This window comes from Oncorhynchus nerka, linkage group LG14, assembly GCF_034236695.1.
Source record: "Oncorhynchus nerka isolate Pitt River linkage group LG14, Oner_Uvic_2.0, whole genome shotgun sequence".
Taxonomy (NCBI): Eukaryota; Metazoa; Chordata; class Actinopteri; order Salmoniformes; family Salmonidae; genus Oncorhynchus; species Oncorhynchus nerka.
The window spans coordinates 15,668,190-15,695,485 of NC_088409.1; the positions used below are offsets into that span (position 1 = coordinate 15,668,190).

At 41.5% G+C, this 27,296-nt stretch overlaps 1 protein-coding gene across 1 annotated transcript; it reads right to left on the minus strand.

Moving 5' to 3' along the window:
• Positions 1 to 245: 245 nt before the first annotated feature.
• LOC115116259 (sodium-dependent neutral amino acid transporter B(0)AT1-like) lies at positions 246 to 26,402 on the minus strand. The gene is made up of 12 exons (XM_065027503.1): positions 26,084 to 26,402; positions 20,235 to 20,375; positions 19,941 to 20,078; positions 17,116 to 17,297; positions 16,806 to 16,916; positions 16,434 to 16,546; positions 13,287 to 13,415; positions 12,790 to 12,946; positions 12,228 to 12,432; positions 11,821 to 11,980; positions 759 to 921; positions 246 to 510 (listed from the first exon to the last, which is right to left on the minus strand). Exons 1-12 carry the CDS (start codon positions 26,286 to 26,288, stop codon positions 292 to 294), a joined length of 1,923 nt encoding a protein of 640 aa, XP_064883575.1. The 5' UTR covers positions 26,289 to 26,402; the 3' UTR covers positions 246 to 291.
• Between the last annotated feature and the right edge of the window lie 894 nt (positions 26,403 to 27,296).

The following is a 27,296-nucleotide window of genomic DNA, read 5'->3' on the forward strand; positions in this document are numbered from 1 at the left end:
CAATGAAATACTAAAATGTACTTTGGTGTCCGGAGTCCTCGATCTAAGAAGCATCCTCAGATACGACAGTTTTCATTCATAGACATATCAGTGTACAAGTTCTGCAGCAATACTATGCTAAAAATATCTTGGTAAGATTCAAATCAAATCATAACACACTTTACAGAATGAAAGAAATGAAAGAAACAATGATTAATAAATAAAAACAGTACATACGTTTCTGAAAATGAATATATGTTAAAGGCTTTGTTTTTCTTTTAGTTTTTATTGGTGGTGAGTTATTACGGGTAATCAGGTACGGGATTTACCATCCTGAGCCTTGTCGTTTACGTCCATTTGGTTAGAGACTGTTTTGAGCTCTTGCTGTTCAGACTTTCTATTTCTCTTCCTCCGTAAACATTTGAAGAGAGCAGTGCCAGGCACAGCTAGACTGGGTATCCCTGCCAGGATAAAGATTATTACATAGATCCAGGCTGGATAGGGCTTCTCCTCCAATGTAGGGAAGTTTTCCTGTAACAGAAGATGAATGGAATAAGGCTTTTAGTATGTCCGCGTTGTCACTGTAATGTACAGTACTGTACCATATGGAGATTATGTGAAGAGTGGAGCTATACATGTAAATATAGGCATGTGGGAAATCTTTGTTTGTGAGTAGTATGTTAAGAGGCCTAAAAACAAATGACAGATACATTTATGTGTTGCAATTTGGATGTTTTGATTTCAACAGATTTATAGACTTGACAGAGCAAAAACCGCACCGATTCAGGATTCCAGGTTTTATATAGGAGCGTTTCGGTGACTTTAGTGATAAAGTAGAACACAAAGATGACAAGCATGATGGCGGGGCAGACAAATCTCCATGTGATCTGCCAGAAGAGGTTGGGCTTGTGGCCGATCATGAACTTTATATCATCGTTGAACCTGGCACAGAGAGAGAGAGACACAAAACGATTGTTATTATACAGTACCAGTCAAAAGTCTGGACACACATACTCATTCAAGGGTTTTCTTTATTTTTACTACTTTCTACACTGTAGAATAATAGTGAAGACATCAAAACCATGAAATAATACATATGGAATCATGTAGTAACCAAAAAAGTGTTAAAGAAATCTAAATATATTTTATATTTTACATTCTTCAAAGTAGCCACCCTTTGCCTTGATGACAGCTTTGCACACTCTTGTAATTCTCTCAACCAGCTTCACGGACAATGACCCAAAACACACCTCCAGTACTGCATCAGATGACCTGGCTTCCACAATCACCTGCCCTCAAACCCAATTGAGATGGTTTGGGATGAGTTGCACCACAGAGTGAAGGAAAAGCAGCCAACAAGTGCTCAACATATGTGGGAACTCCTTCAAGACTGTTGGAAAAACACTCCTCATGAAGCTGTTTGAGAGAATGCCAAGAGTGTGCAAAGCTGTCATCAAGGCAAAGGGTGGCTACTTTGAAGAATGTAAAATATAAAATATATTAGGAGTGTTGAAGACTTTTTTGTTTACTACATGATTCCATATGTGTTATTTAATAGTTGTGATGTCTTCACTATTATTCTACAATGTAGAAATTAGTCAAAATAAAGAAAAACCCTTGAATGAGTAGGTGTGTCCAAACCTTTGACTGGTACAGTACATATTTTCAACACCTAGCAAGTCCAACCCAGTTTACTATGGATGGAAATTAAGCTAACCCGAGGCTAGTATTTTTCAGACCGGGCTAGTAGAAAATGTGCCAAACTGGCACACTGGCGAGTGACATTTAGGGATAGTAGAATTTTATGTCTACTAGCCCGGCTGGCCAGCACCAAAAATACTATAAAATTCTATCCAATCACAGTTTGTTGTGGTAATTATGTCTCTTACATCACTGGGGCTAAGCTGCCTGCCATCCAGGACCTCTACACCAGGCAGTGTCAGAGGAAGGCCCTAATTGTCAAAGACCCCAGTCATACTGTTCTCTCTACTACAACATGGCAAGCGGTACCGGAGTGCCAAGTCTAGGACAAGAAGGCTTCTTAACAGTTTTTACCCCAAAGCCATAAGACTCCTGAACAGGTAATCACATGGCTACCCGGATCATTTGCATTGTGTGCCTCCCCCCAACCCCTTTCACGCTGCTGCTACTCTCTGTTTATCATATATGTATAGTCACTTTAACTATACATTCATGTACATACTATCTCAATTGGCCCGACCAAGCAGTGCCCCCGCACATTGGCTAACCGGGCTATCTGCATTGTATCCCACCACCCACCCGCCAACCCCTCTTTTACGCTACTGCTACTCTCTGTTCATCATATATGTATAGTCACTTTAACCATATCTACATCTACATACTACCTCAATCAGCCCGACTAACCGGTGCCTGTATATAGCCTCACTACTGTTATAGCCTAGCTTCTGTATATAGCCTCGCTACTGTATATAGCCTCGCTACTGTTATAGCCTCGCTACAGTATATAGCCTCACTACCGTTATAGCCTAGCTACTGTATATAGCCTAGCTACTGTATATAGCCTAGCTACTGTATATAGCCTCACTACTGTTATAACCTAGCTACTGTATATAGCCTCACTACTGTTATAGCCTCGCTACAGTATATAGCCTCACTACCGTTATAGCCTAGCTACTGTATATAGCCTAGCTACTGTATATAGCCTAGCTACTGTATATAGCCTCACTACTGTTATAACCTAGCTACTGTATATAGCCTAGCTACTGTATATAGCCTCACTACCGTTATAGCCTAGCTACTGTATATAGCCTAGCTACTGTATATAGCCTAGCTACTGTATATAGCCTCACTACTGTTATAACCTAGCTACTGTATATAGCCTCACTACTGTTATAGCCTCGCTACAGTATATAGCCTCACTACCGTTATAGCCTAGCTACTGTATATAGCCTAGCTACTGTATATAGCCTAGCTACTGTATATAGCCTCACTACTGTTATAACCTAGCTACTGTATATAGCCTAGCTACTGTATATAGCCTCACTACCGTTATAGCCTAGCTACTGTATATAGCCTAGCTACTGTATATAGCCTAGCTACTGTATATAGCCTCACTACTGTTATAACCTAGCTACTGTATATAGCCTCACTACTGTTATAGCCTAGCTACTGTATATAGCCTCTACTGTATATAGCCTAGCTACTGTATATAGCCTAGCTACTGTATATAGCCTCTCTACTGTTATAGCCTAGCTACTGTATATAGCCTAGCTACTGTTATAGCCTAGCTACTGTATATAGCCTCACTACTGTTATAGCCTAGCTACTGTATATAGCCTCACTACTGTTATAGCCTAGCTACTGTATATAGCCTCTCTACTGTATATAGCCTAGCTACTGTATATAGCCTCACTACTGTTATAGCCTAGCTACTGTATATAGCCTCTACTGTATATAGCCTAGCTACTGTATATAGCCTCACTACTGTATATAGCCTCACTACTGTTATAGCCTCGCTACAGTATATAGCCTCACTACCGTTATAGCCTAGCTACTGTATATAGCCTAGCTACTGTATATAGCCTAGCTACTGTATATAGCCTCACTACTGTTATAACCTAGCTACTGTATATAGCCTAGCTACTGTATATAGCCTCACTACCGTTATAGCCTAGCTACTGTATATAGCCTAGCTACTGTATATAGCCTAGCTACTGTATATAGCCTCACTACTGTTATAACCTAGCTACTGTATATAGCCTCACTACTGTTATAGCCTAGCTACTGTATATAGCCTCTACTGTATATAGCCTAGCTACTGTATATAGCCTAGCTACTGTATATAGCCTCTCTACTGTTATAGCCTAGCTACTGTATATAGCCTAGCTACTGTTATAGCCTAGCTACTGTATATAGCCTCACTACTGTTATAGCCTAGCTACTGTATATAGCCTCACTACTGTTATAGCCTAGCTACTGTATATAGCCTCTCTACTGTATATAGCCTAGCTACTGTATATAGCCTCACTACTGTTATAGCCTAGCTACTGTATATAGCCTCTACTGTATATAGCCTAGCTACTGTATATAGCCTCACTACTGTATATAGCCTCACTACTGTATATAGCCTAGCTACTGTATATAGCCTAGCTACTGTATATAGCCTCACTACTGTTATAGCCTAGCTACTGTATATAGCCTCACTACTGTTATAGCCTAGCTACTGTATATAGCCTCGCTACTGTATATAGCCTCTCTACTGTATGTAGCCTCTCTACTGTATATAGCCTCTCTACTGTATATAGCCTAGCTACTGTATATAGCCTAGCTACTGTATATAGCCTCACTACTGTTATAGCCTAGCTACTGTATATAGCCTCTACTGTATATAGCCTAAGTACTGTATATAGCCTCACTACTGTATATAGCCTCACTACTGTATATAGCCTAGCTCCTGTATATAGCCTCACTACTGTATATAGCCTAGCTACTGTATATAGCCTAGCTACTGTACATAGCCTAGCTACTGTATATAGCCTCACTACTGTTATAGCCTCGCTACTGTATATAGCCTCACTACTGTTATAACCTAGCTACTGTATATAGCCTCTACTGTATATAGCCTAGCTACTGTATATAGCCTCACTACTGTTATAGCCTAGCTACTGTATATAGCCTAGCTACTGTATATAGCCTCACTACTGTATATAGCCTCACTACTGTATATAGCCTAGCTACTGTATATAGCCTCACTACTGTATGTAGCCTAGCTACTGTATATAGCCTAGCTACTGTATATAGCCTAGCTACTGTATATAGCCTCACTACTGTTATAGCCTAGCTACTGTATATAGCCTCACTACTGTTATAACCTAGCTACTGTATATAGCCTCTACTGTATATAGCCTAGCTAGCCTAGCTACTGTATATAGCCTCACTACTGTTATAGCCTAGCTACTGTATATAGCCTCACTACTGTTATAGCCTAGCTACTGTATATAGCCTAGCTACTGTATATAGCCTAGCTACAGTATATAGCCTCGCTACTGTATATAGCCTCTGCTGTATATAGCCTAGCTACTGTATATAGCCTCACTACTGTTATAGCCTAGCTACTGTATATAGCCTCGCTACTGTATATAGCCTCTACTGTATATAGCCTAGCTACTGTATATAGCCTCACTACTGTTATAACCTAACTACTGTATATAGCCACGCTACTTTTATAGCATAGCTACTGTATATAGCCTAGCTATTGTATATAGCCTCACTACTGTTATAACCTAGCTACTGTATATAGCCTCACTACTGTTATAGCCTCGCTACAGTATATAGCCTCACTACCGTTATAGCCTAGCTACTGTATATAGCCTAGCTACTGTATATAGCCTAGCTACTGTATATAGCCTCACTACTGTTATAACCTAGCTACTGTATATAGCCTCACTACTGTTATAGCCTAGCTACTGTATATAGCCTCTACTGTATATAGCCTAGCTACTGTATATAGCCTAGCTACTGTATATAGCCTCACTACTGTTATAGCCTAGCTACTGTATATAGCCTAGCTACTGTTATAGCCTAGCTACTGTATATAGCCTCTCTACTGTATATAGCCTAGCTACTGTATATAGCCTCACTACTGTTATAGCCTAGCTACTGTATATAGCCTAGCTACTGTATATAGCCTAGCTACTGTATATAGCCTCTCTACTGTTATAGCCTAGCTACTGTATATAGCCTAGCTACTGTATATAGCCTAGCTACTGTATATAGCCTCACTACTGTTATAGCCTAGCTACTGTATATAGCCTCACTACTGTTATAGCCTAGCTACTGTATATAGCCTCTCTACTGTATATAGCCTAGCTACTGTATATAGCCTCACTACTGTTATAGCCTAGCTACTGTATATAGCCTCTACTGTATATAGCCTAGCTACTGTATATAGCCTCACTACTGTATATAGCCTCACTACTGTATATAGCCTAGCTACTGTATATAGCCTCACTACTGTATATAGCCTAGCTACTGTATATAGCCTAGCTACTGTATATAGCCTCACTACTGTTATAGCCTAGCTACTGTATATAGCCTCACTACTGTTATAGCCTAGCTACTGTATATAGCCTCGCTACTGTATATAGCCTCTCTACTGTATGTAGCCTCTCTACTGTATATAGCCTAGCTACTGTATATAGCCTAGCTACTGTATATAGCCTCACTACTGTTATAGCCTAGCTACTGTATATAGCCTCTACTGTATATAGCCTAAGTACTGTATATAGCCTCACTACTGTATATAGCCTCACTACTGTATATAGCCTAGCTCCTGTATATAGCCTCACTACTGTATATAGCCTAGCTACTGTATATAGCCTAGCTACTGTATATAGCCTCACTACTGTTATAGCCTCGCTACTGTATATAGCCTCACTACTGTTATAACCTAGCTACTGTATATAGCCTCTACTGTATATAGCCTAGCTACTGTATATAGCCTCACTACTGTTATAGCCTAGCTACTGTATATAGCCTAGCTACTGTATATAGCCTCACTACTGTATATAGCCTCACTACTGTATATATCCTAGCTACTGTATATAGCCTCACTACTGTATGTAGCCTAGCTACTGTATATAGCCTAGCTACTGTATATAGCCTAGCTACTGTATATAGCCTCACTACTGTTATAGCCTAGCTACTGTATATAGCCTCACTACTGTTATACCTAGCTACTGTATATAGCCTCTACTATATAGCCTATAGCCTAGCTACTGTATATAGCCTCACTACTGTTATAGCCTAGCTACTGTATATAGCCTCACTACTGTTATAGCCTAGCTACTGTATATAGCCTAGCTACTGTATATAGCCTAGCTACAGTATATAGCCTCACTACTGTATATAGCCTCTGCTGTATATAGCCTAGCTACTGTATATAGCCTCACTACTGTTATAGCCTAGCTACTGTATATAGCCTCGCTACTGTATATAGCCTCTACTGTATATAGCCTAGCTACTGTATATAGCCTCACTACTGTTATAACCTAACTACTGTATATAGCCACGCTATTTTATAGCATAGCTACTGTATACTGTATATATACAGTAGCTAGGCTATAACAGTAGTGAGGCTATATACAGTAGCTAGGCTATATATAGCTAGGCTATATACAGTAGTGAGGCTATATACAGTAGCTAGGCTATATATAGTGAGGCTACTGTATGAGGCTATATACAGTAGCTAGGCTGTATAGTAGAGGCTATATACAGTATAGCCTAGCTAGGCTATATACAGTAGCTAGGCTATATACAGTATATAGCTATATACAGTACTGTTATAACAGTAGTGAGGCTATATACAGTAGCTAGGCTATAACAGTAGTGAGGCTATATACAGTAGCTAGGCTATATACAGTAGCTAGGCTATATAGTAGCTATATAACAGTAGAGAGGCTATATAGCCTAGCTACTATATACAGTAGCCTAGGCTATAACAGTAGTGAGGCTATATAACAGTAGCCTAGGCTACTGTATATAGCCTCACTACTACAGTATAGGCTAGCTACAGTATATATACACTACTGTTATACCTAGCTACTGTATATAGCTATATACAGTAGCTATATGCTATATACAGTACTGTATATAGCTAGGCTCATAGGCCAGTCTAGCTATGCTATATACAGTACTGTATATAGGTTATAACACTACTGTTATAGTAGCTAGCTACTGTATATATACTAGCTACTGTATACAGTAGCTAGGCTATATAGCCTAGCTACTGTATATAGCCTAGGCTACTGTGAGGCTATATACCTAGCTACTGTATATAGGCCTCACTAGCTGTTATAACTAGTAGCTATATAGCCTCACTACTGTATATAGCCTAGCTACTGTATATACAGTACCTGCTAGGCTATATATAGCCTAGCTACTGTATATAGCGAGGCCTAGCTACTGTATAGCTATATACTAGCTAGGCTACTGTTATAGCCTAGCTACTGTATATAGCCTACAGTAGCTAGCCTAGCTGTATACATAGCTACTGTTATAGCTAGGCTATATACAGTAGCTACTGTTATAACAGTAGCTAACAGTAGTGTATATACAGTAGTGAGGCTATATAGTAGCCTACTACTATAACAGTAGCCTAGGCTATACTACAGTAGCTAGGCTATAACAGTAGCTAGGCTATAAGCCTCACTAGTGTTATATACAGTAGCTAGCTATGTGAGGCTATATAGCCTAGCTAGGCTATATACAGTAGAGGCTATATACAGTACTGTATATAGCCTCACTACTGTTATAACCTAGCTACTGTATATAGCCTCTACTGTATATAGCCTAGCTAGCCTAGCTACTGTATATAGCCTCACTACTGTATATAGCCTCTATTGTATATAGCCTAGCTACTGTATATAGCCTCACTACTGTTATAACCTAACTACTGTATATAGCCTCGCTACTTTTATAGCATAGCTACTGTATATAGCCTCACTACTGTTATAACCTAGCTACTGTATATAGCCTCTACTGTATATAGCCTAGCTACTGTATATAGCCTCACTACTGTTATAGCCTAGCTACTGTATATAGCCTCACTACTGTTATAGCCTAGCTACTGTATATAGCGTCGCTACTGTTATAGCCTAGCTACTGTATATAGCCTCACTACTGTTATAGCCTAGCTACTGTATATAGCCTCGCTACTGTTATAGCCTAGCTACTGTATATAGCCTCGCTACTGTATATAGCCTCTACTGTATATAGCCTAGCTACTGTATATAGCCTCACTACTGTTATAACCTAACTACTGTATATAGCCTCGCTACTTTTATAGCATAGCTACTGTATATAGCCTCACTACTGTTATGACCTAGCTACTGTATATAGCCTCACTACTGTTATAGCCTAGCTACTGTATATAGCGTCGCTACTGTTATAGCCTAGCTACTGTATATAGCCTCACTACTGTTATAGCCTAGCTACTGTATATAGCATAGCTACTGTTATAGCCTAGCTACTGTATATAGCCTCACTACTGTTATAGCCTAGCTACTGTATATAGCATAGCTACTGTTATAGCCTAGCTACTGTATATAGCCTAGCTACTGTATATAGTCTCGCTACTGTATATAGCCTCTACTGTATATAGCCTAGCTACTGTATATAGCCTCACTACTGTTATAACCTAGCTACTGTATATAGCCTCGCTACTTTTATAGCATAGCTACTGTATATAGCCTCACTACTGTTATAACCTAGCTACTGTATATAGCCTCACTACTGTTATAGCCTAGCTACTGTATATAGCCTCGCTACTGTATATAGCCTAGCTACTGTATATAGCCTCGCTACTGTATATAGCCTCTACTGTATATAGCCTAGCTACTGTATATAGCCTCACTACTGTTATAACCTAGCTACTGTATATAGCCTCGCTACTTTTATAGCATAGCTACTGTATATAGCCTCACTACTGTTATAACCTAGCTACTGTATATAGTCTCACTACTGTTATAGCCTAGCTACTGTATATAGCCTCACTACTGTTATAGCCTAGCTACTGTATATAGCGTCGCTACTGTTATAGCCTAGCTACTGTATATAGCCTCACTACTGTTATAGCCTAGCTACTGTATATAGCCTAGCTACTGTTATAGCCTAGCTACTGTATATAGCCTCACTACTGTTATAGCCTAGCTACTGTATATAGCCTCACTACTGTTATAGCCTAGCTACTGTATATAGCCTCACTACTGTTATAGCCTAGCTACTGTATATAGCCTAGCTACTGTTATAGCCTAGCTACTGTATATAGCCTCGCTACTGTTATAGCCTAGCTACTGTATATAGCCTCACTACAGTATATAGCCTCGCTACTGTATATAGCCTCTGCTGTATATAGCCTAGCTACTGTATATAGCCTCACTACTGTTATAGCCTAGCTACTGTATATAGCCTCGCTACTGTATATAGCCTCTACTGTATATAGCCTAGCTACTGTATATAGCCTCACTACTGTTATAACCTAACTACTGTATATAGCCTCGCTACTTTTATAGCATAGCTACTGTATATAGCCTCACTACTGTTATAGCCTAGCTACTGTATATAGCATAGCTACTGTATATAGCCTCACTACTGTTATAGCCTAGCTACTGTATATAGCCTCACTACTGTTATAGCCTAGCTACTGTATATAGCGCTACTGTATATAGCCTCTACTGTTATAGCCTAGCTACTGTATATAGCCTCACTACTGTTATAGCCTAGCTACTGTATACTTTTATAGCATAGCTACTGTTATAGCCTCTACTGTTATAGCCTAGCTACTGTATATAGCCTCACTACTGTTATAGCCTAGCTACTGTATATAGCCTCGCTACTGTATATAGCCTAGCTACTGTATATAGCCTCGCTACTGTATATAGCCTCTACTGTATATAGCCTAGCTACTGTATATAGCCTCACTACTGTTATAACCTAGCTACTGTATATAGCCTCGCTACTTTTATAGCATAGCTACTGTATATAGCCTCACTACTGTTATAACCTAGCTACTGTATATAGCCTCACTACTGTTATAGCCTAGCTACTGTATATAGCCTCGCTACTGTATATAGCCTAGCTACTGTATATAGCCTCGCTACTGTATATAGCCTCTACTGTATATAGCCTAGCTACTGTATATAGCCTCACTACTGTTATAACCTAGCTACTGTATATAGCCTCGCTACTTTTATAGCATAGCTACTGTATATAGCCTCACTACTGTTATAACCTAGCTACTGTATATAGCCTCACTACTGTTATAGCCTAGCTACTGTATATAGCCTCACTACTGTTATAGCCTAGCTACTGTATATAGCGTCGCTACTGTTATAGCCTAGCTACTGTATATAGCCTCACTACTGTTATAGCCTAGCTACTGTATATAGTCTAGCTACTGTTATAGCCTAGCTACTGTATATAGCCTCGCTACTGTTATAGCCTAGCTACTGTATATAGCCTCACTACTGTATATAGCCTCACTACTGTTATAGCCTAGCTACTGTATATAGCCTCGCTACTGTATATAGGCTCTACTGTATATAGCCTAGCTACTGTATATAGCCTCACTACTGTTATAGCCTAGCTACTGTATATAGCCTAGCTACTGTATATAGCCTCGCTACTGTATATAGCCTCTACTGTATATAGCCTAGCTACTGTATATAGCCTCACTACTGTTATAACCTAGCTACTGTATATAGCCTAGCTACTGTATATAGCCTCTACTGTATATAGCCTCACTACTGTTATAGCCTAGCTACTGTATATAGCCTCACTACTGTATATAGCCTCTACTGTATATAGCCTAGCTACTGTATATAGCCTAGCTAGTTCACTTAATACCTTTTTTGCACTATTGGTTAGAGCCTGTAAGTAAGCATTTCACTGTAAGGTTCACCTGTTGTATTCCTGTTGTAATGACAAATACATTTTGATTTGATTTGATTTAATGTTTCGAACTCAACCCCGCCCATCTCACAGAATGAATTTATTACTCACCTATCAATACCATAGAGGTACACAACCCCAACCATCTCACAGAATGAATTTGTTACTCACCTATCAATACCATAGAGGTACACAACCCCAACCATCTCACAGAATGAATTTATTACTCACCTATCAATACCATAGAGGTACACAACCCCAACCATCTCACATAATGAATTTGTTACTCACCTATCAATACCATAGAGGTACACAACCCCAACCATCTCACAGAATGAATGTATTACTCACCTATCAATACCATAGAGGTACACAACCCCAACCATCTCACAGAATGAATTTGATTCTCACCTATCAATACCATAGAGGTACACAACCCCGACCATCTCACAGAATGCAATGATCAGCAGAGGAATGGACCCGCCATAGCTGTCAAAGAGGGACAGCCAGTAGTTCCCTGAGCCTTGGACAAATATCAGTCCAACAATGCAGCAGAGAACACATGTTATCCCTGTAACAGAATAAAGAACATGAGTTAAAGACATTTAACAAAGAGGTTTCAATCTCTCAACATTGGAGAAAATAGGTCTGGATTGCTCTTGTCCAGAAACAGACTGGCCATGGGGCAGTTCGGGCAAATGAAAGATAGACTGGTCCATCTTTAGACCAGTGTGGGATTTTGGTCCGAAGGAAATGAATGGGCTGGTGTGTTGTCTGAGCTGATGTACGGTCCCAGTCTTTCCCAGCTCTTGTCTCACCTGTGGTGGACTCCTTGGGCCAACTCTTGGGGAAAACACCCAGGTCCTGAAGTGGTACCAGAACTCCTTCGATATTGCCAAACATGGAGGACAGGCCGAGACAGAAGAGCATGATGAAGAACAAGACTGACCAAACAGGAGATGCAGGCATCTTAGTGATGGCCTCTGTGAACACGATAAAGGCCAGACCAGTTCCTTCAACCCCCTGCATCAGGACACATAGAGAAGGAGTGGAATTAGAGCCTGTTTTAAATAACATTGTGTTACTACACTGTATAGGACTAGAATATTCAGTGTATAGATCCCTTTGGGATTGCCATTGCCATATAGTCAAGCTAAAATAATACCCTTATATTGTCAGTATTTCTACGATGAAATGAAAAGCTTGTGGAGCATGTATGTAAGAGACCTTAGCTTAGCTTTAAAACTCTGGTTTCCCATTCACAGATTAGGCCTACTGCTGGACTAAAAATCACTTTCAATGGAGAATCTCATTGAGCATGCTTTTCAGTCCGGGACTACGGTTAATCTGTGTCTGGGAAACCAGCCCTAAAAGTCATACCTCGCTGAGGAAAGTGTTCAAGTCACAGGTCTTCAAGTTGAGTCCCTGAATGACTTCTGGATGTGTTCCATTGAGACTCTGGAGAACCTGATCATAGTTGCTTTCAGTGACGTTTCCCTCGGGGAGATCAAATGTATTCAGCAGCGCCAGGATATTTCTACAGAATCATTGTGGAAAATTAGGTGACGTCATGGCCTCTTTCGTGGTAACATTACATCTAACTATGTCACATCGGCTATCATACTGTCATATCGGAGGGCACTGTTAGGTACATGTAGGGTTGCGAAATTCCCAGATTTGACAGAAATCGTGGTTGGAGGATTCCCAGATGTCCTGCTTATCCCATCCTGATTCCACGACTCTTCCAACTGGGATTTCTGAAAAACCTGGGAATTTTGGGAAAGGTGACGAATTTTGGCAACTGTACTCATATCATATCGGATGCAGTGAGTACTGTAGTAGGAACATGTCATCTACAGAGACGGGTAGATTCCTACCCGCCAAGACAGTTGTCAAATCTCTCTGTGGCTCTGAAGCCAATGATGGTGTAGATGACTGTTGCAGCGTAGATGGAGGTGAAGCCATTGACGGCAGAGATGATCACTGCATCCTGTTCACAGTTGTTACTGGGGATCAAAAACAACAACGTCCTGCTCAAATCAAATCAAATTTATTGGTCACATACACATGGTTAGCAGATGTTAATGCAAGTGTAGCGAAATGCTTGTGCTTCTAGTCGGAGTCGGAGACCGTGCAGTAACAGCTAACAAGTAATCTAACAATTTCACAACAACTACCTTATATACTGTACACAAGTGTAAAGGAATGAATAAGAATGTGTACTGTCATGATGTTGTCCTGTTGGTGAGGTTTATGACCCCCATAAATACCTTCCCCCCTTTCCTCTCTCTACTCTACAGATGTGACTGCTGGAAAGCCCTTTGGTAACATAGGGAGAGTCTGGTAACATAAAAAAGGGTGGGGAACAGAACCATATTTCGGTAATCCAACCAGCTGAAAATATGCATTGGTACTTAAAGAATATGATGTCAGATCAGTTGTCATCTGAGACATTGTTACTGATGACAGGATGACATAAACTGTATCTTGGAAATTCTACACATCCTAGTTATCATGAGAAAATGAGAGAATGGTTGTTATAAAGTAACAATTCTGCTCACTCAGTGCCCAAGTGAACAGACGTTGGTTGTAAACTCTGAAACACACCCTTCTCTCCCACCACTACATAAGGCCCTTTACCAAAATGTAACTTTGTTGTTCCCAAGGATGTGAGGACTACTGTCCATACGTTAAAAGGGCTAATATCAACTATAGAACTAAGCCAACCTCAGCGTGAGCTCTGGTTGCAAACGGTTGAACGACAATAAACTAACGAAATTAGCTGCTGTCCATACCTTAAAAAGGGTGAATTTCAACGTGGAGGTGACGATCGACATGCCGGAAGGATGAATTTCGATTATACCAGCCAGAATATAGCATGAGCGTATAGTATGGCAACCTGGTATGAACTTTGAACTCTTATTTATTAAAGAAGTGATACCTCCTAGACGTTGAGTTAGCAGCAGCAGCTGTAAATGTGGGCTAGGAAAGGACGGACAAAGTATTTGTTCTACCACACGACAACGGTCCTACAACGTATCCACTTTACCACCAGACATTCTTCAGAGCACAAGAGATCCCTGCTGGGCAACCCAGCCTTCCATCTACGACCAATCTATCGAAGCGCAGCTCAGAGTAAATATTTCTTCTCCAAATGAGTGGTTATTTAGAATGCATAAGATTCTGTATTTATGATAGCATAGCTTCACGAGGTCCGATAGCGACCCAAACCTTTTGTTCCTCAGTCTTCCCCCGCTTTCATTCAAATCCAACCCCCTTTCTTTGTGTAACCAGCCGTCATATCGGTTCCGTCCACCAGGGACATTTTCTTGCATGACTTAATTAGTAATCAATGTATGATCCATCCGGTGTATATGTAATTCTGTGTGATTATTTAGGTATTTAGTAAATAAATAATTACAATTATATAATAATAATAATCAAATTTTGTATTGCTGATTCAACTTGTTAGCCAGGGTTCGTGAAGATAACCAAGAATTTACGATGTTCAGATGAGACTGAATAAGGTGACGATTAATGATGGACTGCTATTGAGGTAAAAGATTACCAGGTCTTTAAGAGTTTATTCAGAAGATAACAGCTCTCTTAACATTATTTCGTGGTGCCCCGACTTTCTAGTTAATTACATTTACACGATTAGTTTAATCAGGTAATATTAGTTAAAGAGAAATGATTTGATAAAATAGCATGTCATATCACTTAATCCGGCATAGCAAAGACACGACAGTACATATAAATATATGGATGAGCGATGGCTGAACGGCATAGGCAAGATGCAGTAGATGGTATAGAGTACAGTATATACATATGAGATGAGTAATGTTGGGTATGTAAACATTATATAAAGTGGCATTGTTTAAAGTGGCTAGTGATACATTTATTACATCAATTTTCCATTATTAAAGTGGCTAGAGATTTGAGTCAACATGTTGGCAGCAGCCACTCAATGTTAGTGATGGCTGTTTAACAGTCTGATGGCCTTGAGATAGAAGCTGTTTTTCAGTCTCTCGGTCCCTGCTTTGATGCACCTGTGCTGACCTCGGCTTCTGGATGATAGCGGGGTAAACAAGCAGTGGCTCGGGAAGTTGTTGTCCTTGATGATCTTTATGGCCTTCCTGTGACATCGGGTGGTGTAGGTGTCCTGGAGGGCAGGTAGTTTGCCCCCGGTGACGTGTTGTGCAGACCTCACTACCCTCTGGAGAGCCTTACGGTTGTGGGCGGAGCAGTTGCTGTACCAGGCTGTGATACAGTCCGACCCGATGCTCTCGATTGTGCATCTGTAAAAGTTTTCGATTGTGCATCTGAGTGTTTTCGATGACAAGCCAAATTTCTTCAGCCTCCTGAAGAAACGCTGTCTGTGTGGGTGGACCATTTCAGTTTGTCCGTGATGTGTACTCCGAGGATCTTAAAACTTTCCACCTTCTCCACTATTGTCCCATCGATGTGGATAGGGGGTGCTCCCTCTGCTGTTTCCTGAAGTCGACGATCATCTCCTCTGTTTTGTTGACTTTGAGTGTGAGGTTATTTTCCTGACACCACACTCCGAGGGCCCTCACCTTCTCCCTGTAGGTCTTCTCGTCGTTGTTGGTAATCAAGCCTACCACTGTAGTGTCGTCTGCAAACTTGATGATTGATTTGGAGGCGTGCATGGCCATGCAGTCGTGGGTGAACAGGGAGTACATGAGAGGGCTGAGAACGCACCCTTGTGGGGCCTGTGTTGAGGATCAGCGGGATGGAGATGTTGTTTCCTACCCTCACCACCTGGGGGCGTCACGTCAGAAAGTCCAGGACCCAGTTGCACAGGGCGGGATCGAGACCCAGGTGCTGAGACTGAGCATGTCCTAATATGGACACCATAACGCTCTATTTTAGCACAGTTGTCGGGCTTTATAACATAATTCAAAAGTGTCCCAATACAACATAGTAAACCACTTTTTTTCCTAAAATATATAATACGTTGATTAAACAATAGTAGTTTATTTAGATGGTTGATTGTGACTTACTGCACAGAGTTGTAGCTGGAAAAAGAGATGAGTCCACCAAATGCTATGGAGAAGGAATAGAACACCTGGGCCCCTGCATCCAGCCAGGTAGTTGGGTTGGTCAGCTCTGTCAACTGGGACAACAACACAACGTTTTGTTACATGAATCAGATTTACCTGATTTATATATGACCTATTTATCTGATGTCAGTTCAGGGATGGGTTTACATTTCTTTTAGCGTGAGTTTTTTTTGTGAAGTGTAACAGTGTCCCAAATGGCATCCTATTCCCTGTATAGTGCACTACTTTTAACGAGGGCCCATATGGCTGTAGTCAAAAGTAGTACACTATATAGGGAATAGGTTGCCATTTGGACCACAACACTTGACTTACGTTCGGGGTGAAGAGAAACACAACTCCACTCAAAGAGCCTTTCAAAGTCAGACCTCTGATCAGGAAAATGCTCAACACTACGTAGGGTAGCGTTGAGGTGACATACACAGCCTATGAGGAGAGGGGAGACAGGGATTTCACTATACCTTTATTTGTATTCGCAATCACTGAGACATGATAACATAAAACTACCTTTATGCTATTTTATTTGTCCATTTTCCAATGTTCATCCATTGTTATTGGTCATAAGTGGATATAAATGTGAACGTTAACATGTAGTCCTCATCTCAGATAGATTGAGCTGCTCTACCTTCCCAGTGGTCTCGATGCCTCGGATGATGCAGATATAGAGCACGGCCCAGGCACTGACCAGACACAGCACCATCCACCACTGCAGACCCCCGTTCTCACCAATGTCTGGGGTGGTGTTCAGGGTCTCTCTGTACCAGAAGTAGTCCACTGGGGAGCTCTGCTCACACTCTGACACCAGGCCTGAGACATTTAGGTAAAGAATTTACAAATAATACATTATTATAATTAGACATACAGTGGGGCAAAAAAGTATTTAGTCAGCCACCAATTGTGCAAGTTCTCCCACTTAAATAGATGAGAGAGGCCTGTAATTTTCATCATAGGTACACTTCAACTATGACAGACAAAATAAGAAAAAAAATCACATTGTAGGATTTTTAATGAATTTATTTGCAAATTGTGGTGGAAAATAAGTATTTGGTCAATAACAAAAGTTTATCTCAATACTTTGTTATATACCCTTTGTTGGCAATGACAGAGGTCAAACGTTTTCTGTAAGTCTTCACAAGGTTTTCACACACTGTTGCTGGTATTTTGGCCCATTCCTCCATGCAGATCTCCTCTAGAGCAGTGATGTTTTGGGGCTGTTGCTGGGCAACACGGACTTTCAACTCCCTCCAAAGATTTTCTTTGGGGTTGAGATCTGGAGACTGGCTAGGCCACTCCAGGACCATGAAATGCTTCTTACGAAGCCACTCCTTCGTTGTGTTTGGGATCATTGTCATGCTGAAAGACCCAGCCACGTTTCATCTTCAATGCCCTTGCTGATGGAAGGAGGTTTTCACTCAAAATCTCACGATACATGGCCCCATTCATTCTTTCCTTTACACGGATCAGTCGTCCTGGTCCCTTTGCAGAAAAACAGCCCCAAAGCATGATGTTTCCACCCCCATGCTTCACAGTAGGTATGGTGTTCTTTGGATGCAACTCAGCATTATTTGTCCTCCAAACACGACGAGTTGATTTTTTACCAAAAAGTTATATTTTGGTTTCATCTGACCATATTACATTCTCCCAATCTTCTTCTGGATCATCCACATGCTCTGTAGCAAACTTCAGACGGGCCTGGACATGTACTGGCTTACGCAGGGGGACTCCTCAGGCACTGCAGGATTTGAGTCCCTGGCGGCGTAGTATGTTACTGATGGTAGGCTTTGTTACTTTGGTCCCAGCTCTCTGCAGGTCATTCACTAGGTCCCCCCGTGTGGTTCTGGGATTTTTGCTCACCATTCTTGTGATCATTTTGACCCCACGGGGTGAGATCTTGCGTGGAGCCCCAGATCGAGGGAGATTATCAGTGGTCTTGTATGTCTTCCATTTCCTAATAATTGCTCCCACAGTTGATTTCTTCAAACCAAGCTGCTTACCTATTGCAGATTCAGTCTTCCCAGCCTGGTGCAGGTCTACAATTTTGTTTCTGGTGTCCTTTGACAGCTCTTTGGTCTTGGCCATAGTGGAGTTTGAAGTGTGACTGTTTGAGGTTGTGGACAGGCGTCTTTTATACTGATAACAAGTTCAAACAGGTGCCATTAATACAGGTAACAAGTGGAGGACAGAGGAGCCTCTTAAAGAAGAAGTTACAGGTCTGTGAGAGCCAGAAATCTTGCTTGTTTGTAGGTGACCAAATACTTATTTTCCACCATAATTTGCAAATAAATTCATAAAAAATCCTACAATGTGATTTTCTGGATTTTTTTTCTTCTAATTTTTTCTGTCATAGTTGAAGTGTACCTATGATGAAAATTACAGGCCTCTCTCATCTTTTTAAGTGGGAGAACTTGCACAATTGGTGGCTGACTAAATACTTTTTTGCCCCACTGTACATGACTGGATGATTCAAACATAGTGCAATACTTTTGACCCGGGCCAATAGAGCTTTGGTCAAAGGTATTGCACTATAGGGAATAGGGTGGCATTTAGGATGCAGACCATGTTCAGCCATAGTACATGTAGTATCTTCAGATTCCATAATAAATGTACTTCTTCCTTGTAATATAGCTGTCATCCTGAGTGTGAAGCATGTTTATCAACATTTTTCTCAGTTCTCCTCTATGAAATATCTGTTGGCTTTCTGAATTTGCTGAATTTGAAATGGAATTCACCCCTGACTCCATAATGTCTCAAATACTATACAGTACATCTGCGACTCTCTGTTGTCATCTATCCATAGACACTTTAATAAGTCTACCTACATGTACATATTACCTCAACTAACCGGTGCCCTCGCACATTGACTCTGTACCGGTACCCCCCTGTATATAGTCTCGCTATTGTTATTTTACTGTTGCTCTTTAATTACTTGTCACTTTTATCTCTTATTCTTATACATATTTATTTTTAAACTGCATTGTTGGTTAGGGCCTGTAAGTAAGCCTTTCACTGTAAGGTCTACACCTGTTGGTTAGGGCCTGTAAGTAAAGCCTTTCACTGTAAGGTCTACACCTGTTGGTTAGGGCCTGTAAGTAAGCCTTTCACTGTAAGGTCTACACCTGTTGGTTAGGGCCTGTAAGTAAGCCTTTCAATGTAAGGTCTACACCTGTTGGTTAGGGCCTGTAAGTAAGCCTTTCACTGTAAGGTCTACACCTGTTGGTTAGGGCCTGTAAGTAAAGCCTTTCACTGTAAGGTCTACACCTGTTGGTTAGGGCCTGTAAGTAAGCCTTTCACTGTAAGGTCTACACCTGTTGGTTAGGGCCTGTAAGTAAGCCTTTCACTGTAAGGTCTAAACCTGTTCTATTCTGAACATGTGACTAATACATTTCATTTAATTTGATATCTAATTTCTACCAATCTTGCATGGAGACGGTGTCTGTACTGAACTCTTACCTGTTAGATTGTAATTGAGGGGACATTGGCTCCAAGGCAGCGTCTCTTGGAAGGAGTTAAATAAGTACCACATCACCCAGGCCATGATGGTGTTGTAGTACAGGCTGATCATCAAAGAAACAAACATGGACGCTATGCCTGGTAAGAACACAGAGCAGTGAGTCCATGATGACTCAAGGTTTATTGAAGCATCACGTGTAGCTCTGGTCCCGGGGCGTTTACCTGCTGCTTACATGCAGCAAACTGCACCTTATGTGTTTGCCCTGGACCAGAGATAGGGAAAGTGTTGCTTACCAACTCCAGCTAAGTAGGGATGAATTGTTGACCACACGCCTAAACTGCCTTTCCTTAGACGTTGACCAATAGCAAACTCCAGATGGAGCAGGGGAACACCTTCTAGAACCAGTAGGATCAGGAAAGGAATCATGAATGCACCTGAGAACAAAGAGGCCACAATCAAAGCTCTTAAATCAATGATAAATATCCATGACTCTTACTGACATCTCATGACATAGAGACACCTGCAGATGTAATGGAGTGTATATTACAAGTCTTCTGTATCATATATCGGGGTGGCAGGTAGCCTAGTGGTTCGAGCATTGGGCCATTAACCGAAAGGTTGCTGGATCGAATCCCCAAGCTGATAAGGTAAGAATCTGTCGTTCTGCCCCTGAACAAGGCAGTTAACCCACTGTTCCCCGATAGGCTAAGAATTTGTTCTTAACTGACTTGCCTAGTTAAATAAAGGTTCAAATTTAAATATGAAACACCTGTACTTGGGTTTGGCTAAAAACACAAGGGTCATCGATACACATACCTGTCTATCTAAACATACTGCCAAAAAAAGGATAGAGAGAAACAGATGGAGAGAAACAATAAAACCACTTGTGAATCACATAACACTGATGTCCTTTTACGGAGACAGGCAGGAATGGCTGAAGTAAAGGATTTACTGTGGCACAGGATGGTGATGGTGTTGGTGGTTCAATGTGCAGGTGATTATCCCTCAGTTCACAACAAACACTTCTCAAGGCTTTCCTGTCCATCAGCAATCTTCAGTAGATAACAGTCTTTATCTGCCTTAACAGTCCTTATCTGTCATTCGCTTGTAGTCAAATGGTTTCCATAGAACGTGATGGGATGTTACCGTAAGTCCATTTAGGCACTCTCTCTGTATTTAGATAAGATAAGAGCGGAGGTGTTTCATTCCAATTATCACACTGGGTGGATTTTACTGGGCTAAAGCACCCTATCTACCCTGGGTCGGCATAAGAGAGCCCATGTTGTAGTTACATCCCTCATTATCCCAGTGTATAACCATTAGAAATAGTCTTCTCGATGTTTGCCAACAATACAGTAGATGGATATACAGTGTCTTCAGAAAGTATTCACACCCCTTGACTTTCTCCACATTTTGTTGCGTTACAGCCTGAATTTAAGAGGGATTCAATTGAGATGTTGTGTCCCTGGCCTACACACAATACCTCATAATGTCAAAGTGGAATTATGTTTTGTGAAATTCTTACAAATGAATTCAAGCCCTTTGTTATGGCAAGCCTAAATAAGTTCAGCAGTAAAAATGTGCTTAACAAGTCACAATAAGTTGTATGGACTCTACAATAACAGTGTTTAACAGGATTGTTTGAATGACTACCTCATCTATGTACCCCACACATACTGTATGTAAGGTTCCTCAGTCGAGCAGTGCATTTCAAAAACAGATTCAACTACATAGACCAGCGACTTTTTACAATATCTTGCAAAGAAGGGCAACTATTGGTAGAAGGATACAAAAAAAGCAGACATTGAATATCCCTTTGAGCATGGTGAAGTTATTAATTGTACTTTGGATGGTGTATCAGTACACCCAGTCACTACAAAGATGTAGGTGTCCTCCCTAACTCAGTTGCCGGAGAGGAAGGAAACCGCTCAGGGATTTTACCATGAGGGCAATGGACTTTAACCCTCCTGCTGTGTTCCGGCCGAATTTGACCAATTTACAAGGTTTCTCTCTGAAAATGTAGTTCATTTAATCTGATTGTCATGAGGTTCCATGACTTTGTCCACACAGGGCATCTGAACACACAAAATACATTTGGATGATTTTCTTTACATTTTGGGTGTTTTATTTAACTTTAGTACACCTGTGGTGTTCCCAGTCAAAAATGACCGGTCATTAGAAATGAATGGGTGAGACTACAATTAGTGTATAAAATTAAGTTCAGGCACATGCCCATTCATCAGATGGACACACTTCCTCTCCCAGACCCCCACATGCACATGAGCACACACACACACACACACACACACCTCACTCCCCTTCTTGGCTTCCATGGCAACCCCCACAGGAACCTTTCCCCAATATAATCTTTCCCCCGAGGGAACCACACCTGTTGGCATTCTCACAAACAATTGCAACATTGTTTTAATAATATATATAACTTTTCTCGCAGCTCTGGTATATAAAGCTTTTTTGAGGCCTTGCTCACAATTCATTCTGTGGCAGCACAATGACCAAATGATATACTGTATGTGAGGCTCTAGATCATATCTTTGATCATGACACTGGTGAGGAGGAGAGAGTCCTTGTTAAACTTTGACACAAAGTAGTCTGTGATAAATAGCACAATATGTTTTATCTGAGTATTTGTTATAGTCAAAATAATCCATACATTATGCTTATTCTACCCAAAAACTAGTTGTATGTGCCCAGGGCAATGAGGCCAACAGACCACAAAAAGCAAATAGAAGTTCAAAACTTGTAATGTTCACAAGAACTTAAGTTTATAAAAAGATCTAACACAACATTAGGTGATAATATATGTATTATTATGAATTTATAATCATCTATAATGGGGTGGTCATTTTGGACAGGGAACACAGAATGAATGAACATGAAACGAACTCAACAGGAGGGTCATTAAAACAGTTACAGAGTTTAATGGCTGTGATGGGAGAACATTGAGGATGGATCAACAACATTGTAGTCCTTACACAATGCTAAACTAATTTACAGAGAGAAAATAACTCAAATATTGTATAGAACAAAAATATTCCAAAACATGCATCCTGTATGAAATAAGGCACTAAAGTAATAATGCAAACAATTTGAATTAACTTTATGTCCTGAATACAAATTGTTTTGTTTGGTGCAAATCCAACATCCCACTCTTCATTTTTTTAAAGCATGGTGGTGGCTGCATCATGGTATGGGTATGCTTGTCATCGACTGGGGAGATTTATAGGATAAAACGAAACCTAAAAGAACTAAGCACAGGCAAAATCCTAGAGGAAAACCTGGTTCAGTTTGCTTTCCTACAGACACTGGGAGACGTTCACCTTTCAGCAGGACAATATACACTGGAGTTGCTTACCAAGACGACATTCAATGTTCCTGAGTGGGCTAGTTACAGATTTGACTTAAATCAGCTTGAAGATCTATGGCAAGACTTGAAAATGGCTGTCTAGCAATGATCAACAACCAACTTGAGTTTGAAGAATGTTAAAAATAATAATGTGCAAATATTGTACAATCCAGGTGTGCAAAGCTTTAAAAGACTTACCCAGAAAGACTCACAGCTGTAATTGCTGCCAAAGGTGATTCTAACATGTATTGACTCAGGGGTGTGAATACTTATGTAAATTGTATATTTCAACACATTTGCAAACATTTCTAAAAACGTTTTTTTCACTTTGTCATTATATGGTATTGTGTGTAGATTGTGAATAGTGAATTTAAAAAAAAGTTGAATTCAGGCTGTAACACAACAAAATGTGGAATAAGTCAAGGGTATGAATACTTTCTGAAGGCACTGTAGCATCATGTGTTTGGCGACATGGGCAAAGTGCAAATGAATAACTCTGTTATATTAACTGACAATCAGTTAGATATTTTTCCTGGGATCTATCTATAGACTCCAGGCATGTCCTCTCCATCAGTCATTGACAAGTCATTATGACTGGAGGTGTGATGTAAATCAAGCTTTAACACCTATACAAGGCCTGTCAGCATAAGTAGTAGTAATAGAGCCTCCAAAGAGACAGATCACCATGGAGCCTCCATAGAGACAGATCACCACGGAGCCTCCATAGAGACAGATCACCATGGAGCCTCCATAGAGACAGATCACCATGGAGCCTCCATAGAGACAGATCACCACTGAGCCTGCATAGAGACAGATCACCACAGAGCCTCCATAGAGACAGATCACCACGAAGCCTCCATAGAGACAGATCACCATGGAGCCTCCATAGAGACAGATCACCATGAAGCTTCCATAGAGACAGATCACCACGGAGCCTCCATAGAGACAGATTACCATGGAGACTCCATAGAGACAGATCACCATGGAGCCTCCATAGAGACAGATCACCACTGAGCCTCCATAGAGACAGATCACCATGGAGCCTCCATAGAGACAGATCACCATGAAGCTTCCATAGAGACAGATCACCACGGAGCCTCCATAGAGACAGATCACCATGGAGACTCCATAGAGACAGATCACCACAAAGCCTCTGTAGAGACAGATCACCATGGAGCCTCCATAGAGACAGATCACCATGGAGCCTCCATAGAGACAGATCACCATGGAGCCTCCATAGAGACAGATCACCATGGAGCCTCCAAAGAGACAGATCACCATGGAGCCTCCATAGAGACAGATCACCATGAAGCTTCCATAGAGACAGATCACCACGGAGCCTCCATAGAGACAGATCACCATGGAGCCTCCATAGAGACAGATCACCATGGAGCCTCCATAGAGACAGATCACCATGGAGCCTCCATAGAGACAGATCACCACGGAGCCTCCATAGAGACAGATCACCATGGAGCCTCCATAGAGACAGATCACCACGGAGCCTCCATAGAGACAAATCACCATGGAGCCTCCATAGAGACAGAACACCATGAAGCTTCCATAGAGACAGATCACCACGGAGCCTCCATAGAGACAGATCACCATGGAGCCTCCATAGAGACAGATCACCACGGAGCCTCCATAGAGACAGATCACCATGGAGCCTCCATAGAGACAGAACACCATGGTTAGACTACACATAAACTAGTGACATAAACAGCAGACATGTTTTTCACTGTTCTCATTAGTTCTGTGTTTTTATTGTATTGTAGGTACACTTTATGTACCTGATAACAGTGGAACAATGTGTGCAATGTGTAATTAGAATATGTGTTAAACTGCACCTACAATAATAAGAACACTGTAAAGTAAAGCAAAATCAGTATTTTCCCACGGACACCAAATACAGATTGTACATCAAGCAAATCAGAGAAGTACATGAGCTTTCCCTATACAAGTGATCCAACCAAACCAAACCACACCACACCCCATCCAATCCAACCCCATCCAAACACACCACACCACAACCCATCCAAAGCTTTAAAAGACTTACCCAGAAAGACTCACAGCTGTAATTGCAGCCAAAGGTGATTCTAACATGTATTGACTCAGGGGTGTGAATACTTACATAAATTGTATATTTCAACACATTTGCAAACATTTCTAAAAACATGTTTTCACACCCCATCCTACCCCATCCAACCACACTACACCCCATCCAACCACACCATACCACACCAAACCCCATTCAACCCCATCCAACCACACTACACCCCATCCAACCACACCAGACCACACCCCAACTAACCACACTACACTACACCCCATCCAACCACACCAAACCCCATTCAACCCCATCCAACCACACCAGACCACACCCCAACTAACCACACCACACTACACTACACCACATCTAACCCCATCCAACCACACCACAAACCATCCAATCACACCACAAACCATCCAACCCCATCACAGCCCATCCAACCACACCACACCACAAACCATCCAACCACACCACACCACAGCAAATCTCATTCAACCACACCACACCACAGCACACCCCAGCAAACCTCATTCAACCACAGCACAGCCCGTCCAACCCCACCACAGCACACCCCAGCAAACCTCATTCAACCACAGCACAGCCCGTCCAACCCCACCACAGCACACCCCAGCAAACCTCATTCAACCACACCACACCACAGCACACCCCAGCAAACCTCATTCAACCACACCACAGCCCATCCAACCCCACCACAGCACAACAACACCTACCTCCCCCATGACTCTGGCACAGGTAAGGGAATCTCCATACGTTCCCCAGCCCCACACAGAACCCCACGCAGGTGAGCATGTATTGGGTCTTGTTGTCCCATTTGGGCCTGTCTCCACTCCCAGCCTCTTCCGTCTCCAGCTTGTCCAGCTCCTCATGGGACAGGATCCTGTCTTCCAGGCCTGGGTTGGGCAGCTGTAGTCTCATGGTTCCTCGGGTGTAGATGGCCAGGTTCAGCAGTGTGACAGGGGAGAGCTAGTCTCTAGGTAAACGGTAGCTGGTACACTAGCTGAGGTGTGGAAAAACTGGTTGCCAACTTTGCAAAACAGCCTTTTAGCTGAACTTGTTTAGTAGATGATTGCTTTACCAAGCTGAAGAGTGACACGTGAACTTATCTTGTCAAGTGTGACCAGAACAACATGTTCAACAATAATTGCTATATTATCCGAGAGGGAGGTGTCAGGGATGAGTCATCCTGTATCTCATATCCTACTGGATATCCACTCTTTCTGATAATGATGAGTATGACACCCGAGGGTCAAATAGTGATGTTTAACCTCTAGGCTATATGGTTCAACATGCAATGTCAGAGAGGTTATAAAACAAGCTCAGTAAAACGTATGGCCAGGTAAATGGTTTATGATTAAAGATCAGTAATCGTGTTTAGGCCCAGAGTGTTTATTTGATCAAATCAAATCAAATCACATTTATTTATATAGCCCTTCGTACATCAGCTGATATCTCAAAGTGCTGTACAGAAACCCAGCCTAAAACCCCAAACAGCAAGCAATGCAGGTGTAGAAGCACGGTGGCTAGGAAAAACTCCCTAGAAAGCCCAAAACCTAGGAAGAAACCTAGAGAGTAACCAGGCTATGTGGGGTGGCCAGTCCTCTTCTGGCTGTGCCGGGTGGAGATTATAACAGAACATGGCCAAGATGTTCAAATGCTCATAAATGACCAGCATGGTCGAATAATAGTAAGGCAGAACAGTTGAAACTGGAGCAGCAGCATGGCCAGGTGGACTGGGGACAGCAAGGAGTCATCATGTCAGGTAGTCCTGGGGCATGGTCCTAGGGCTCAGGTCCTCCGAGAGAGAGAAAGAAAGAGAGAAGGAGAGAATTAGAGAACGCACACTTAGATTCACACAGGACACCGAATAGGACAGGAGAAGTACTCCAGATATAACAAACTGACCCTAGCCCCCCGACACATAAA